The sequence below is a fragment of the Artemia franciscana genome, chromosome 9, assembly GCF_032884065.1.
Source record: "Artemia franciscana chromosome 9, ASM3288406v1, whole genome shotgun sequence".
In the NCBI taxonomy this organism is placed as follows: Eukaryota; Metazoa; Arthropoda; class Branchiopoda; order Anostraca; family Artemiidae; genus Artemia; species Artemia franciscana.
Genome location: NC_088871.1, coordinates 960,809 through 976,437, shown reverse-complemented (window position 1 = coordinate 976,437; position 15,629 = coordinate 960,809). Strand labels below are relative to the sequence as shown.

General features: G+C 34.9%; 2 protein-coding genes across 5 annotated transcripts in view; one reads left to right on the top strand and one right to left on the bottom strand.

Annotated features, from left to right (window-relative positions):
• The window catches only part of LOC136030854 (EARP-interacting protein homolog), a 171,302-nt gene that overhangs the window by 49,755 nt on the left and 105,918 nt on the right, over positions 1 to 15,629 (top strand). For 2 of the 4 annotated variants that reach the window (XM_065709909.1, XM_065709908.1), the window contains exon 7: positions 8,145 to 8,211. The exons of 1 other annotated variant lie outside the window; for it this stretch is intronic. In XM_065709909.1, coding sequence (XP_065565981.1) covers positions 8,145 to 8,211 — 67 coding nt within the window. Of the gene's footprint in view, positions 1 to 8,144; positions 8,317 to 15,629 lie in introns of those variants that run through there. One more of the 4 variants, XM_065709906.1, reaches the window with a different exon arrangement.
• Positions 325 to 10,907, bottom strand: LOC136030855 (cytochrome c oxidase subunit 5B, mitochondrial-like). Its single transcript, XM_065709911.1, has 3 exons — positions 10,736 to 10,907; positions 3,813 to 3,886; positions 325 to 646 (listed from the first exon to the last, which is right to left on the bottom strand). The coding sequence occupies exons 1-3, from the start codon at positions 10,815 to 10,817 to the stop codon at positions 437 to 439; spliced, it is 366 nt and encodes a 121-aa protein (XP_065565983.1). The 5' UTR covers positions 10,818 to 10,907; the 3' UTR covers positions 325 to 436.

Here is a 15,629-nt window from a genome sequence, read left to right as displayed (position 1 = left end):
AAAAGTTGAATTACACAATTCAGTCATTTCAATAGTCAGAAAAAAATACCGTTTTTATGATCCTTCAACAAAAACAATTAACACGACTGTGACTCGCCATGCTGTCATTAATAATTAGTTCCTGCTGCAATGGCACATTTATCATAAAGGCTTATAAAACTAGAGGATTTGGGAACCATTCCTGGCAAAATGCAAATATTGACAGTTACAAAAAAAATTCAGTAATCTGAATCAGTGCCAATATTTGGTCCCACCCAAAAGACTGCATTATTTATTTTTATGTCCTTGGCCATTTCTGTATTTCCCTAGCAGACAACAAACATATAACAAAAAGTTATGACTTGATTTATTCAATTGGATGGTAGTATATAATATCCCTCTAGTAGGACTTTGACAACAATAAACTTGAATTTTCCCCTACTTAAAAGACATCTATCTACACAACTGGTTTCTTTTCGACAAGTTTGAACCAGTATCCGCATTCACAACGTTTTGGCTCTCCTTTGTATAACCACATCCAATTAATACTTGTTGCATCTTCTTCGCAAACACAGCCAACCACTCTCATGTTGAAGTTGGATGGAACTAAATTGGGGCAGTCTTTAGTACCAGGTCCTCTCTTGTTGATAGACATTTCATACGGATCCTAGAAATCGAAAAAATGAAGCAAATTCTCTGAAAAAATGGACTAGTTTCGAAACCTTCCTTTGGAAATACAAGACCTTTGGTCATAATGACATTTTTCACGCACGTCGAATAGGTGGCATTTTTCACCCTATATTCATTTGTCCCCTTCCACTAGTATTTGAAAAATATCTGTTTGGTATTTTATTTCAAAAAAGACCGCTAAAAGCTTCAAAACTACATATTGAAAAGTACATTTACCCCCTCCATTCATTTCCACAAATTGACATCTGTAATATTTTGTTAAATTCAACTGCCAATTGCGAGGGTTTCCAACCTATATTCAATTGACCCCTTCCACTAGTATTTGAAAAATATCTGTTGGTATTTTATTTTAAAAAATACCGCTAAAGCATCAAAACTACCCCTCCTTGATATTGAAAAGTACATTTACCCCCTCCATTCATTTTCACAAATTGACATCTCTAATTTTTTGTTAAAATTCAACTGCCCATTCAGAAATTTTTACAGAAAAAATATTGGCATGATTTAGCACTCGTAATCACTGAGAAGAACTTGAGGTGAAACAGAAGGATTGTTTTCCTTGAACTGAATAATGGGGAAATTACCCATTCAGTATATTTAATAAAATTTTATAACAAGAGTAACACAGTATTTTGAGGAAAACTACAGCCCCTCATCCCACCAAACAAGCGAAAGTACAAATAATTCAAGTCCTTGAAGGAGTGTTGGGGATAAGGGTTCTATGGCTTTTTGACATTATGCCCATTTTAAACCTACACAAGGAAGGGACGCCCCCCCATTAGACAAAAACATGGATCTGAAAAAGATTCCTTGTGAAGATGCTTCCATGGTTGGGTGATTTAAGTATAATAATAGAAATTAAAAAAAAAGTTTTTCATTTATTTACACTGAAAAAAAATCAATGGGGATTAATCCTTAAACAACTTCGAAAAACTTTTTTGAGGTACAAAAGATGAAGCTTTTAGTGACCTTTTGAAAGTTTGTTTCTTTGAAGTTCAAGCAAAATAAGAGAAGATAAAAATGGAAATTGATGCACACAGTGAGTAACACACTGAATACAATCTAAGTAAATATGTTGGTCATTTAATTAATAGCAGTCATAAGCAAAATATAATAAAAAATAAATAAGAAGAAATTAAACTTACTAAAAAATTCATCAATAAAAAAAAAATCCCACAGGTTCAGCATAAAATTCAAGAGAACCCAGAGCTGTGACGACTGGTGAATTTTCACAATGTGTAGATTGTTACCAAAAGTTCTCTCCCTGCCTAACACCATCAGAATTTAGGCAATATTCTCAAAAGCATTTGAAAGAGCTGCTTACATATATCTGTCTGATTTTGTTTTTCTCCTTTTTTATAAAAGGCAGAAATTAAATAAATTGAACTTTTTAGAATTAGATATAATATTTTAAACCCATTAATCTCTATGCTGGGGTTGGAAACCATATTTGCAGGCACCACACAAGTAGATAAACATCAAATCTAAAAACTCTTAGAAGGGGGTTACTACCATTGCTCCTGGGAATGAATATGAGGTCTCTTGAGAATTTCCCATTCATTATAGTGTTCTTCACTGGTTAACAAGGTTCTTGTTTTTAACAAGAGTAATACAATATTTTGAGGAAACTACAGCCCCTCATCCCACCAAACAAGCGAAAGTACAAATAATTCAAGTCCTTGAAGGAGTGTTGGGGATAAGAGTTTTAATTTTTGACACTATGCCCATTTTAGTCATTGTGGCTAACTTCCAATCATGATCCACCTAAAACTGAAATGTCAAATATAATTCAACAATCAACTGTCTTGCTGGGGTTGAAAACCATATATACAGGCACCACACAAGTAGATAAACATCAACTCAAAAGACTCTTAGAAGGGGTTACTACCATTGCTCCTGGGAATGAATATGAGGTCTCTTGAGAGTTTTCCATTCTGTATAGTGTTTTTCACTGATTGAAAAGTGCAAATAAAGGAGTGGATGAATGAATCCAATCATCTTAGCAAAAAAGCTGGCAAAGGAGCTCCACCATGTTTGAGCATACCTCCATGTAAGCTCGGTTCAGGGTCTGTTGAATTCTTCTTTATACCATGTCTCCCAAAATAAACTTACTTATTTAATTCTTCTGCTGACTTGGAACCAACATTAAGGGAATAGACACCATCCTTCTCAAATAAACGCGGTAAAGCTACTGTGAGTGCATATTCAGGTCTTATTCTTGCCTTGCAAATGAAATGATGCAGACTGTTAAACCATCTTGTTCTTGGGCAACCGCATGGTCACCCGAGGAGTCCAATGCTGAAAAGCCAAGATGACCAGTGGGTGGTATCACCAGAAACCAACTACTACAAGCCTATGAAAGAAAGATTTGATGTGGCATCAATGACTGTATACTCTGTGTACATCAGCTTATTCTTCTAAAACAAAAAAATTTCCTTGCACCAAGCTTGTACAGACTACCCAGAAGACAAAGACCTAGGAAGGAATAATTTAAAGCAATTTTGGTTTGGAACTAGGCTGTGAAACAGCTTCACGTTTGTCTAGAACCATGATACCCAACATGGGTTGCAAGCCCCACAGATTGGGCATGAAAATATTTTGATTGGTCATGGGTAAGGATATGCACCCTTTGACTGATTATGTTTTAAAGCCGTGAATATCAAAACATACATATTTCCATGTGAATATTGTTATATTGATATGCATTTTAAAAGCAAAAGATAAATGATAGTTTTGCAATAATGTCATGCATTACATGAAAGTTTTTTATAGACATTATTTGCCATTACCATAAAATCTAGAGAACAACCTGAAAAAAATACTAAGTTAATGGCCTTTCAAGCTTCCTTCAGGTTGTACAACACAATGAAAATATTGCAAAGGGGGCATCAGGATTTAAGAAATACCTAAAAATGGCCCAGTATTACTTGGGAGCCACTGGTCTAGAGGTTATTACTAAAACTTGATAAAGAATAAGAAGCAGGGCAAGGGCTTGAAGCACCTTCCACCTTGAAATGTTGTAAAAGGGAATGATTGAAAACAAGGATTGATTCAGAAAATAAAACTCGATATGATAAAACAAATTGAATATAGAATAACAAATATTAATGCAAAAAATACAGCACAGATTTATAGTTACTTACTTCCACACCAGCTAATTTTGCTAAAAGTTCTTGTTTTTCAAGTCCAGTGGCATGCTCCAACTGATCAGGCATAACTAAAAGAAGCATTAACCATTAGTTTAGCACTTTGAAAGATCTAATATTGAAAGTAAAGCTACAAAAATAGCAATTTGGAAACACCTAGTTATACTGTTGGTTCAAAGTGTAGCATACTCAGTAAATAAGTCAAATCCTCTTAAGACTAGAAGACTTGAAAATACTCCCAAAAATTTCTATAGCACATAGAAACAAATTACTTCATCTCTTTATCCAGGACTATAATGTTAAAGTTTTTTTAGGTACAGGGCACAGGATCCTAGAAAAAAAAAACAACATCGTCTGATTGGCACAGAACTTTTCCTGAAAATAGGATGAAATTTTTTTGTTTGATCACTAGAAGACTTCCATTCATAAACTCTTGGGTCACAGATACAAAAAATGCACAGGAAATAAAAAGAAAGAAAAAAACTCATGGCCAAAAAACAATTTGTTCCTTTGGTCAAGATTAAAAACAAATGAAACTTGGAAACTTTCCCATTAACAAAGGCTGAAAGTTTCTTTGATCAACCCAAACCATTAGACTTGTAGAACCTATAAGTATCCAGGTCAAGTAGATCTGTAATAACTGTATTTGGCTGTACTTATATCAGAAAATGGAATAACTTTCTTTTGTCTGTGATTGGTTAATTTTACAAGATGCTTAAGGGCCAAGAAGACCTCAACAAAGACAAAAAAATTGGTTATGTGATTTCTGATGCCTTGAAATGGGCTGACCAACTAACAAGCTTGAGTCAATAAAGATGGTAATTTAGGGAGAGATAATAGGTCTCTGTATCAAAGGAACCCTAATTTTTTTCTGACTGGGGGCAATGGCTCTAAGGGGAAGGCTGAAAATTATTTTTCTGATTGACTCAGAATAAAAATTATTTTTTTCAATGACTCGAAAATATTGTAGATTTTGAATTTAGTTGTTATAGCAGCAATTTCATCATGGGTGTCCATGTTTTTAGCATCAAGGAAATTACTTTCTGAGAAATAATTACTTACCCTGCCCAGTTTCACAAGAACTTTAAAGCCTTATAGGAAAGGAAATCAGGGTATTGGGAACTTGAAACAACATCTTTAACCCTGGTTTAAAATTGTAAAACTTCAAGGCTTATTGTGACACAAAATTAAAATTAGATAGCCAAAAAATGTAAGCTTGATTCCCCATTCAATGTTGTTCCTAATAAAATAATTGGTACCATAACAACTGCATCCTACAACCACCCCAAATGCCAGGATATTTGCATAGGCTATAGGCAAAATTTAATAATTTGTCAGTTAATCCTACTTTTTGTACTTATTCTGGTGAACTTATAACACAGAACAAAAATCAGAAAGAAAAAATATACTTTCTTATCTCCTACTCAATACTCTTGGCAATTATAAAAATCACTGCTATTGAAATTGTATCCCAGCACCAGAAACAGATAGAATAAAGCACCAGAAACAGATAGAATAAAGCACCAGAAACAGATAATCCCAGCACCAGAAACATGATACCAGAAACAGTGCTACATTGTATAAAAAATCTAGATTTTGTTTTTATATTACCTTTTGTGTTTATTTCTCAATAGCAATTGGTTCATAATGTAAAATAAAGCTAATTTCAAAAAGCAGAATCAGCAAATTTTTGTAGGCTATATAAGAACTATGACTGGCCTAATTAGATAGGAGGATTTGGACACCATTGCAACAGCATTGATTGTTATATTTGGAAAGAGCACTGAACAGGAAATCAAATGGTATATTTCTTTTCTCGATTTGGCTTCTTCCAAAAAAATATTGTTATAAATGTTACAGTAAATATTCAAATTGACACCATAGATGGCACTTAAGTTTAACTGAAATTGGTTGCAACTGGTTGAAGGTTTTCATATTGTTAGGAAATAGGTTGATATTCAGAAATGTAAATTCTGTCTTCTTTCAAAATTTTAATATCAAGATTACTTAATATCTATATAGAGCAGGATTAGGGAAAGTCCCCCCTCAAAACTCTAATGGAACCTTTGTTCCTGAAAAATTGTCACCAAAATATCTCTCAAGGACACAAATAGTTCATAGTCAGTTCAATTCATATCATACCAATAAATTGATGGGTATTACTCTTGTGCATGGTCTTACTAGAAAAAAAATTATAATAAAGAAGAGTGGCATCATTTTATTCTTTTTAAATGTTGAATTGGATCAACTTAGTGGAAGTGATGAAAAACTTAAATGCCATAGCTAATTGGGGTGAAGATAAGACATAGTCTCTATAAGAGGCAAAGCTGAATATATTTTTCAGAGCTGTATAAAATTATTCAATTCATTTATTAATATATAGTCTATCATCTATCCTAGGTCAGAACTAAGGTAGATAGGCATCAAAGAAGGGTGATTCAAACAGCCCATCAGCTTTATTAACCATTTGAAGGCAATTAGAGACCCAAAAAGTGATTCAAAGATTAATAACTGTCCATAGGACTTACAGGCAATTGGGCAATGAAATTGTTCACATTATGAGCTTTGTCTACTGGGAATGCCCACTGAAATTGCAATAGGGGTGACTAAGATTTTGGGCTAAACAAATGATAGTTATTATTACAGCAAAAGCATCCCATCATACTACCTATCATGGCAATGTTCTAGATGACAGGCTGTTCACTATCATGGAGGTTAGAAAACAGGTATATAACTAGGCTATGTAAGGTGTAAAAACATCACTTTACATTATGATTTAGAGTCTCTTTATCTTGGGTCTAGGATTTAAAAATATGTAAACATTCAGACAAGGGGCTTTTGTCTAGCTTAAGATACCCAGTAGTTGGGCGGCTAATCTGCTCTTGAATAGAAATATCATTGTAAAATATCTGCCAAACCACCTAGAAAGTGGATTGCTTCACTATTGCATATGTAAAAAATCTTAGCAAGTATGTGATTAGCTTGAATATTTTAAACATAGGCTGCAATGCCCACAATTTCAAATATACTGATCAGCAACAGTGGAAACCTGATCTTGAACATAGATTTTAAAGCTTGAAAATACTGTCTAATCTTTGAAAAAAGGATCTTACAAGGTAGAACAACATGTCCTAATGATAGACACAGTCAACCTTGGAAAGGTAATCTAAGACAAGTGCTATGAAACAGAACAACTGTATTTAAACAGGCTAGGTTGTAGATGTAACTATTAACCAAATTGAAATGTTGCAAAACCAGATGATTTCCAAGATTATAGTCACCTATAGCCACTTAGTCCCAACTGGTCCTAACCAACCAACCAATCACAACAATCTAACCTTAAGCACATAATACTCAAGATTAAGAGCCTCCTTTATATGTATAGGAAAGATACTTTGAGATGCTTACTGGACAGACATATTCTTTTGATGGTTAATGAATTTTTTTTTATCTCTGAAAATTGAGGCTAAAACTGAGCAGGTATTCTTTTTGTAATGTAATGATCCTGAGAGCACCAGTTTTCCATTACAGTTTTGCATTCACATTTGCATTATTAAAAACAAGCTGAAAGCCTAAATTTAAGATGAAACACTTTTTCATAGACTTAGCCTTTAGACCTGTAATCAAGCCCATATGATATTATGAGCCCTAGTCTGTTGTGTAAAAAAAAGGAGAATCAATAAAAAACAAAATATACACCATGTTACATTCAATCAATTACATTTACATTTTTGGGATTATTTCAAGTGTTGAATGTGTATATAGTAGCTTAGGTTGGGTCTGTACCTCATAACTGGTTTTCCTTTACAAGCTATAGGATAAACAAATAGTAAATTGTTGTCTTTAAGTCAAGTTGACTCAAGCTGAGTTCATTTTCTACTACCAGTGTAATTTCTTTCCCAAACTCAGCAAAGTTTTGTAGTACTATCTTTTAAGTTTGTGGTATAATGTGTATAGGAAAGACACAACTTATACAAGGTTAGGTTACCCAAGATTAGGAGCCTCTTTTATATGTATAGAAAAGATACTTTTTAATCAGAATATCAGGCCAAGACTAGGTACTGGCTGAGTGCTGGGGGTCTTACTCTCTCAAAAGCAGCTGAATTAGGTGAATAAAACTTACAGAAATGATCCCAGGGCCTAAAATACACATAGAAGAGATTGTCAAGCTGTGACCTGTATACTTTTCTTATTTTTAGGGCTTATAATATCATATGAGCTTGTTGACAGGTCTAAAGGCTAAGGCTATCAAAATTTTGACCAAAAAATATTTCATCTTAATTTTAGGCCTTCAGTTTGTTTTTAATAAAGTAAATCTTACTATTTCAGCATAATGTTAAGACATATAACTACAGGAGGATCTACCACCTTATCTTGCTGGCAAATGCAATTTAAGGTAATATCTCAAATTGTTTTTCTTTTGTGTGTATGTGCATGTGTAAATTATTTTAACAGTTGCAATCTTGACAAAAGAATCTGGCATTAGACCTCATTTCCCTTCAAAGGGCAAATTAAGGTAAAATCAAGGCTGATTCTCTAAATTTAGGAAATGGCTAAATTATTTTTTTTTAAAGTAGGCTATTATAGCCTTAATAAGTATCAAGTAATGAGGCTCAAGACACTTTCTTTCTGCTTCTCTCTAGCTACAGATTTTGTTTAAAGAATGGTTTCAGTTTTGTAATGCAAAGATTGTAAATGTTCATGAGGCATCAATGTTCTTTGACAGGGGAAGTACTGGAGGCAGGCACTTTATTGTATCTTCCTAGGGTTGATCAAGTCTTGAGATCTACTCCTAGAAGTTTTGTGCACTTAGTCCAACAAAAAACAGCCTATGACCTACAACATAGCTTTAGACAATGCCCAAGTAGGCTAATAGGAGTTACATGTTTAAATTTTTCTACTCAACTGTACAGTTTCTGTGTTACACCACCTGTGGATTCATTCCTGGAAGTTTAAATAATGTGGAATAAAAACTTTAGAAATAGGGAGTCAGCCAGAAAACAGCAAGGGTAAAAGTATAGCTTAGTGACTTCTTGCTATCTCAGAAAGGGGTTAGGTTAGGAAAATGAAACTTTCAGGGATGGGTCTATAGGCTAAAGTATGTCCCAGGAAGATATTTTGAAGTACCTACCTCTCCCTCTAGAGGGCCCTGACCTTTGATGACCTTTAAAAATATGTGTGTTATAAAAGTAAAACCTTGCAAAATAGATCTTCTGCTCCAATGAAGTACAACAAAATTGTTTTCAGCTTCATAACATTGCTTAATCCCAATTTATAAGATTTTAAAGATAAGCAAAATACATTTCCAAAATTTTGAAAAAATCATTGATGTGGCTCAGAATTTGGTCAATGTTCCTATTACCTGAACAATTGTTTAGGGTCATGAAACTGTTGTTAATAGATGCATTTTGACTTTTTGAACATCTTTTCTCTCTTGCAAAATTACCACAAGCTTGTCATTATGGAGTTATTATATATTTGCACATTGGGGGGGGGGGGGGGTAAAGCATAGCAAATATTAAATACAGCAATGGTTAGTTTACATATTGAATATATGCTATGCTTTACCCCACCCTCTTGGTGTGCAAATATATAGCCCAAATTTGTTTCTAAGCTATTACAGATTTGTGATTTCAAATATCTAATCAATGAAAACAGAAATGATTGCAATTCTATATGTGTAAATAGAGCACATTTGGGCTGGAATAACTCCATAATGGTGAGTTTGCAGTAGTTTTGCAAGAGAGAAAAGATGGTCAAAAAGTCAAAATGCATCTATTAACAATAGTTTCATGACCCTAAACAATTGTTCAGGTAAAAGGAACATTGGTAAAATTCTAGTTAATTGACTTCTTGCTATCTCAGAAAGGGTTTAGGTTAGGAAAATGAAACTTTCAGGGATGAATCTACAAACTAAAGTATGTTCCAGGAAGGTATTTTGAAGCAATTACCTCAACTCCTTCTCCCTCTAGAGGGCCCTGACCTTTGATGACCTTTAAAAACATGTATGTTATAAAAGTGAAACCTTGCAAAAATAGATCTTCTACTTAATTGAAGTTCAACAAAATTGTTTTCAGCTTCATAACTTTGCTCAATTCCATTTTATAAGGTTTTAAAGATGTGCCAAATACATTTCCAAAATTTTGAAAAAAAACACATTGATATGACTCAAAATTCTACTCAAATAACAGGAATCACACTTCCAGAACTAAAGGCAGAGAAAAACAACTAGTATCTGAAAATTAAGGTAAAATATTGTTTTGTCAAATTTTCAATAGGTATGCACCTGTCCAGTAGGCAAATTTCAGTGCCCTTTAGAGGGAGAAGGGGTCGAGGTGGGTACTTTAAAATACCTTCCTAGGACATACTTTAGCCTGTAGACCCATCCCTGAAAGTTTCACTTTCCTAACCTTAACCCTTTCCAAGATAACATGAAGTCAATTATCTAGAATTTTACTGGAACATTGACCCAGAATTCTACTCAAATAACAGGAATTGCATTTTTGTAACTAAAGGCAGAGAAAAAGCAACTGGTAACTGAAAATTAAAGTAAAGTGTTGTTTTGTCAAAATTTCAATAGGTATAGACCTGTCATGTAGGCAAATTTCAGGGCCCTCTAGAGGTAGAAGTAGTGTAGGTGGATACTTTAAAATACCTTCCTGGGATATACTTTAGCCTGTTGACCCATCCCTGAAAGTTTCATTTTCTTAACCCACCCCCTTTCCAAGATATCAAGGAGTCACTAAACTAGTGTTTCAACAAAAACTTTAAAAATAGGGCGTCAGCCAGAAAACTGCAAGCTTATCAAAGAAAAAAGCAACGTCTGGGTGTGAAAATTTTCCTCCAAAATTTTTATCTTCAGAGTCTGAACATCATCAATATATTAGCACAATAACCATATCCCTGAGAAAAAAAAATACCTCTATCCTTATTTTTTGCTGCTGTTAGAGACAGGCTTCTTCTTGAAAATAAGAACAGACATCTTCTAGAGAGGGATGCCATTTCAGTAGCAAAGTTTTAAAGAAAATTCTAGTTCTGTTTTTCTTCTGGCAAGACGGCAAAACAACATCTCAGTGTTGCCTGCTAGCCGAAAATCAAAGCTTTGTCAAAAGGGCTAAGAAACGCATACTTGCAGCGTACGTGTTAATTAATATTGCAAAGTCTTCCGACGTTGAGTCCTGACCAGAATATGTGAATATGAGCCTCCAGGTAGAGAATTCACTGAGGTCAGATAGAGAAGTATGGGGGCTTGTGCCCCCCACTGATACTTAATTGTAATTTTGGTTGAGACTTGGTACTTATTCTAAAATACTTTTTTGGGGTACTTGACCCAAAACTAGTCAGCAGTCTTTTTTTGTAGCATTTTTGTGAGTAATGCTAGGTGAAATAGTAACTGAAGCTCTAAAAAAGAAACTTGGATAACAATATAGAATTGGGATTTTTATCCTAATTCTAAATATATAAAATTCATTTAGTTTAATGCTACCGTGAAAAGTTAGAAAATGAGGAAATTTTCTTGATTTTTGAAAAAGTCAAGGCACCTTGTATCAAAAAACCCCACTGCAGAGGCTTAGAGATTATATCTAAAAAATCTGGATTTTTCTTGTCAAAAGAATAGTCATGGATTCTTATTCACTTGTCCTTTTTTGAAGTGTTACTGTGTCGAACCAAATGTCCTAAGGATTTTGAAAAGGTCGCAATTGAACCGATATTTAAAGTTGTAATGCTCTTTTCTGTCACAAACAAAAGAAAGGAGGGCAACTAGACCCTTTCACATGACCCTTTTTTCTCCCAGTTCAAATCAATATTTGAGATCGTTATTTTGTTTAGTGCAGTTGAAAGATCTACTAACTATTTCTCTGGGGATGACAGCATTATTCCCCCCAACGCTCTGGGAAAAGGTTTGTAAGCTATGGAATATGCCCATTGTTTAAACTTAGTGTTTGTATTTGAAAAGTATGCAGATATTTTTGGGAGATGGTGGTATATTCTACACGGAGCGACTTCCAACGGGAGAATTTTCTGTAAGAGGGTTAGTTTTCGGGGCTGAACTTTCCACAAAAATTTATATGGAATTTTTCAGAGCTCCTATAGAGCATTCTGTTTCCTTGATTCAATTCTATGTTTTCAGATGTTTCATGGAAAAATAAATAAATAAAATGGCTCATTCAATTTGAAACGGCTGGTGGCCTTTTTAATAGTTTTAGGTAATCGGAGGGCAATAATTTTGAATATAATGGAAATAACCATTTTGTTCAATGTAAATGAAATGTCCAGAATTTAAGCCTTTGAGGATGAAATCCCCCCACAGCCTTCAGGATAAGGGTTCAAAGTTGTATGCTGGGACATATAAGGTTTATATAGAAAGGGTTGTCGTAGAAACTAAAAATTGCTCATTCAGTTAGAAACTGAGAGAACTTGGGCCCTTTTTATTAGTCGAAAGTGATGAGAGGCCAAATGCCCTCCCCCGTGTCTATCATTTCCAAAAATACTTCCAATCAAAACTTTGAAATAACCATTGTGTTAAACATAAACGAAAGATCTGGAAATTATGTCTTTGAGGATGAAAACCCCCCACAGCCCTCGGGTTACAAGTTGTAAGTTATGCCATGGGTGCATAGAAGGTTTTTATAGAAAGCGTGGTCATATAAAGCGGGATAAATGGATTGGTGATCAGCAGCTTTAATGCCGTTATTAAGCATCAAATTGATCGGAGGGCAACTTTTAGAACAACTACCCCCTGCTCTTCATTTCCCCAGAGACATCCAATCAATATAGATTGGTGTTTCAATTCTATGGTATTTCCTGTTTGACCCGTCTTTCCAAATCCTAAACACTTCATTTGACAGCCCAATCAAAAGGCTCCAAAAAATCACTACCCTACAACAATTTATCTCGTAAGCCGGAATTTCACCACATTCATCAAAACCATCTATCCCACAAGCCTGAATTTCACCACATTCATCAATCTATACCTTTGACAGTTTTTGAAAGCATTTTTAGCTTTAAATTCTTGAGTGTGATATGGGCTCGCATCTTTTAAAGGGGTTAAATATCCAACATAACGCTTTTTTTTAATTTAACTAGTATCTGAAAATATAGGGATATTTGAATATAGTAATTGTGTTCAATGTAGTTATAGGGTGCGGAAATCATGTCTTTGAGGAGCATTGAGACCCATGCTGCTTTCAGGGCAAGGGTTGTAAGTTATGCCCTGGGGGTATATAAGGTTGTTATGGAAAGGTTGGCAGTATATGGTTCGGAAGGAACTCATTGGACTGGTAATCAGAATTTCTAGTGCATTTTTTAATAGTCAAAGTGATCAGAGGGCAGCTTTCCCTTTGGACAAACATGTCGTGTTTTCCCAAAATGCATCCAATAGACATTTTGAGGCAGTCATTTCATTCAGAATAGTCCAAAGATCATCTAAAAAGGCTTTTGGGGTTGATACAAACTACTAGAGCCTGGTTATGAGCCCCTACCTGCATTTACCCCCCTTTCATTCTCGACAACCGCTCTTTTCACAAAACACATTTTTGATTGAAATTATGAGATAGATATTTTGTTCAAAATAGTCCAAGAAAATATAAAAATGCCTTTAGGGTTAACACATGACCCTGGCAAGAATATCAAGGCCATAATATAATTTGCACTTTACAGAATTTTTTTTTATATTTTCACTTTTGCAACTTTAGTAAATCAGAAATTATTAACATCTTAAGAAATAAATATCACCATAAGTATATCAAACTGACAATGCACTTTCATTTGTATTTTTCTCAGTAAACTGCAAATAATCTAGTCTTTGGGAGGATTGGGGGCTCTGCTCCCTATCGTGTTAATCTCAGCTCGTTTTGAGTTTGACTCGGTTATTTAGTTTAAGTTCCGTTCGTTTTGAGTTTCATTTATTTGTCGATGCTGATTTGTGGTAGTTTTGCGCTTGGTAGATTATTTGATTCCTTTTTTTTTCATTTTTGGTCTAATAGAGTTCTTTACTTTTCTTTGGTAAACTTAACTTGTTGAAGAAGCTGTTTTAGCTAATGAACCAAAAAACAAGTATTTTTCAGATGAAAGTAGGCTAAGGAAAACCTTCCAGGTCGGGATTCCAAAAAAATTCTTGGGGGGAGGGTAATTTTAAGCGAGACTCGAATTGCCTGGAGGGATATCCAAGGGGTAGTTTTATGCGAGAAAAACTATCCTTGGAGACATTCTTCGTGCAGAGGTGTAATTATCCATGGATAGGGAAGGTGGATTTCCTGGAATTGTTTGAAAACGATCAGAACTTACATCGGAATTCTTTTTCAAATGAAAGCAAGGAGCAACATTAAAATTTGAAAAGAACAGAAGTCATTTTTGTATAAGAGTGGGTCTGCCTCTTCTTCGATACCTTTCTTTTTCGCCGAAGTTTGACCTTCTATCCGAATTCATTAAGAACGGCTCCTGAAACCGAATGATCATCTAATTAGACTAACAATATTTTGAATTTATTTGAAACTTTTGCGTGAAACCGGAGGGAGCATGCCCCCTCATATACAGAATAATTTTGCTAGTTTTTTCTAATTCATTCACTTTTCAGGTCTATTTCACGCTATTAGACGTAATTTGTCATTCTCTTGGTCATTACATCCCTTTGTTCCAGTTTCCAGCGTATTTCATCGGAAAATTTGTTGTTGTTCTCTTTTTAAATCTTGGATTAACGATTATCAGTTAGTGTTTTTCGAGCAACTCAAGTATGTCGTGAGGCGGCAAGGCTTTTGGAATTAAGAGAATCACAAAGTGTCGACCACACAGTCGCACTCAAAAACCTCACAACCTGAGCAACCTCACAAACTCACGCATTAGCCCTTTCATACCTAATCGCTGAAAGACTGTTTGAAAAATTCTGAAACCTTGCAATAATATCAAAGTAAGCATAGTTTCAACGGAATTTCAACTTTAATTATTTATTTAATTCACGAACTGAAATAGCGATGGTTACAATATGGTCATCTCAAGATAATAAAGATTCATTTCACTTAAAATGGAAGTTCATAAAACGATTTTTGCCTCCATTCAGACACAGCCTGGCCTTACACTTAACGCAGATAATTCGGCTAGTTGCACCCCTTGCAGATTTTTCGTACCGGCAGCGTAACTTTTCGACAGTTTCCAGTAGATGACCAACAGTATCATAGCACCGGTTGATGGCCAACATGGATGGCCAACATGGCACCGATTCAGACGGCTTGCTTGCTTCTGTGTTTTTTGCTTTTCACATTGTAGAAACACTCACAGAGGGTAGACTGGAACGAGGAATATTGACAACTCCTGATACTATTAAGAATCTGCAAATATCCATATTGAAGTACAGCAAGGACATATGCTGTCCACCCAGGTTTTCACACTCTTGCCCATGTAGAAGTCAAACACAGCTAAGGCAAGGAAATATTAGGCTATCCGCATATACCATTTCTTGGACCGTCAGGTCAGTGTGATAGGGTCAGGAGGAGGTAAACCCCTCATATGCGTAATAATTTCTGTTCGTTTTAAGTTTTAATGCTGCTCGTTGCTCTCAGTCGAAAAAACCTTTTCATATTTATTTTTCTTTTTTTTAATAATGCTAGAAAATCCTGCGCCCCCTTTATTTAAAATTTTCTTCCCCCATGACAAATTCCTTCATGGAAGGTTCCCCCCACATAACCTCCTTCCATCAATCTCTCCCCTCACTAACAAAAAAATCCTCCTGAAAACGTCTGTACACTTCCCAATAACCATTACTATATGTAAGCACTGGTCAAAGTTTGCAACTTGTAGCCTCTCCCAAGGGGACTTTGG

Coding starts and splice junctions, on each gene's coding strand:
- LOC136030855 (XM_065709911.1), bottom strand. CDS start 10,817: ATGGCATCCCTCTCTAGAAGATGTCTGTTCTTATTTTCAAGAAGAAGC. Junction 3,887..10,735: donor AGCAAAAAATAAGGATAGAG/GTATTTTTTTTT, acceptor TGCTTCTTTTAG/TTATGCCTGATCAGTTGGAG. Junction 647..3,812: donor CAAAATTAGCTGGTGTGGAA/GTAAGTAACTAT, acceptor TTCGATTTCTAG/GATCCGTATGAAATGTCTAT.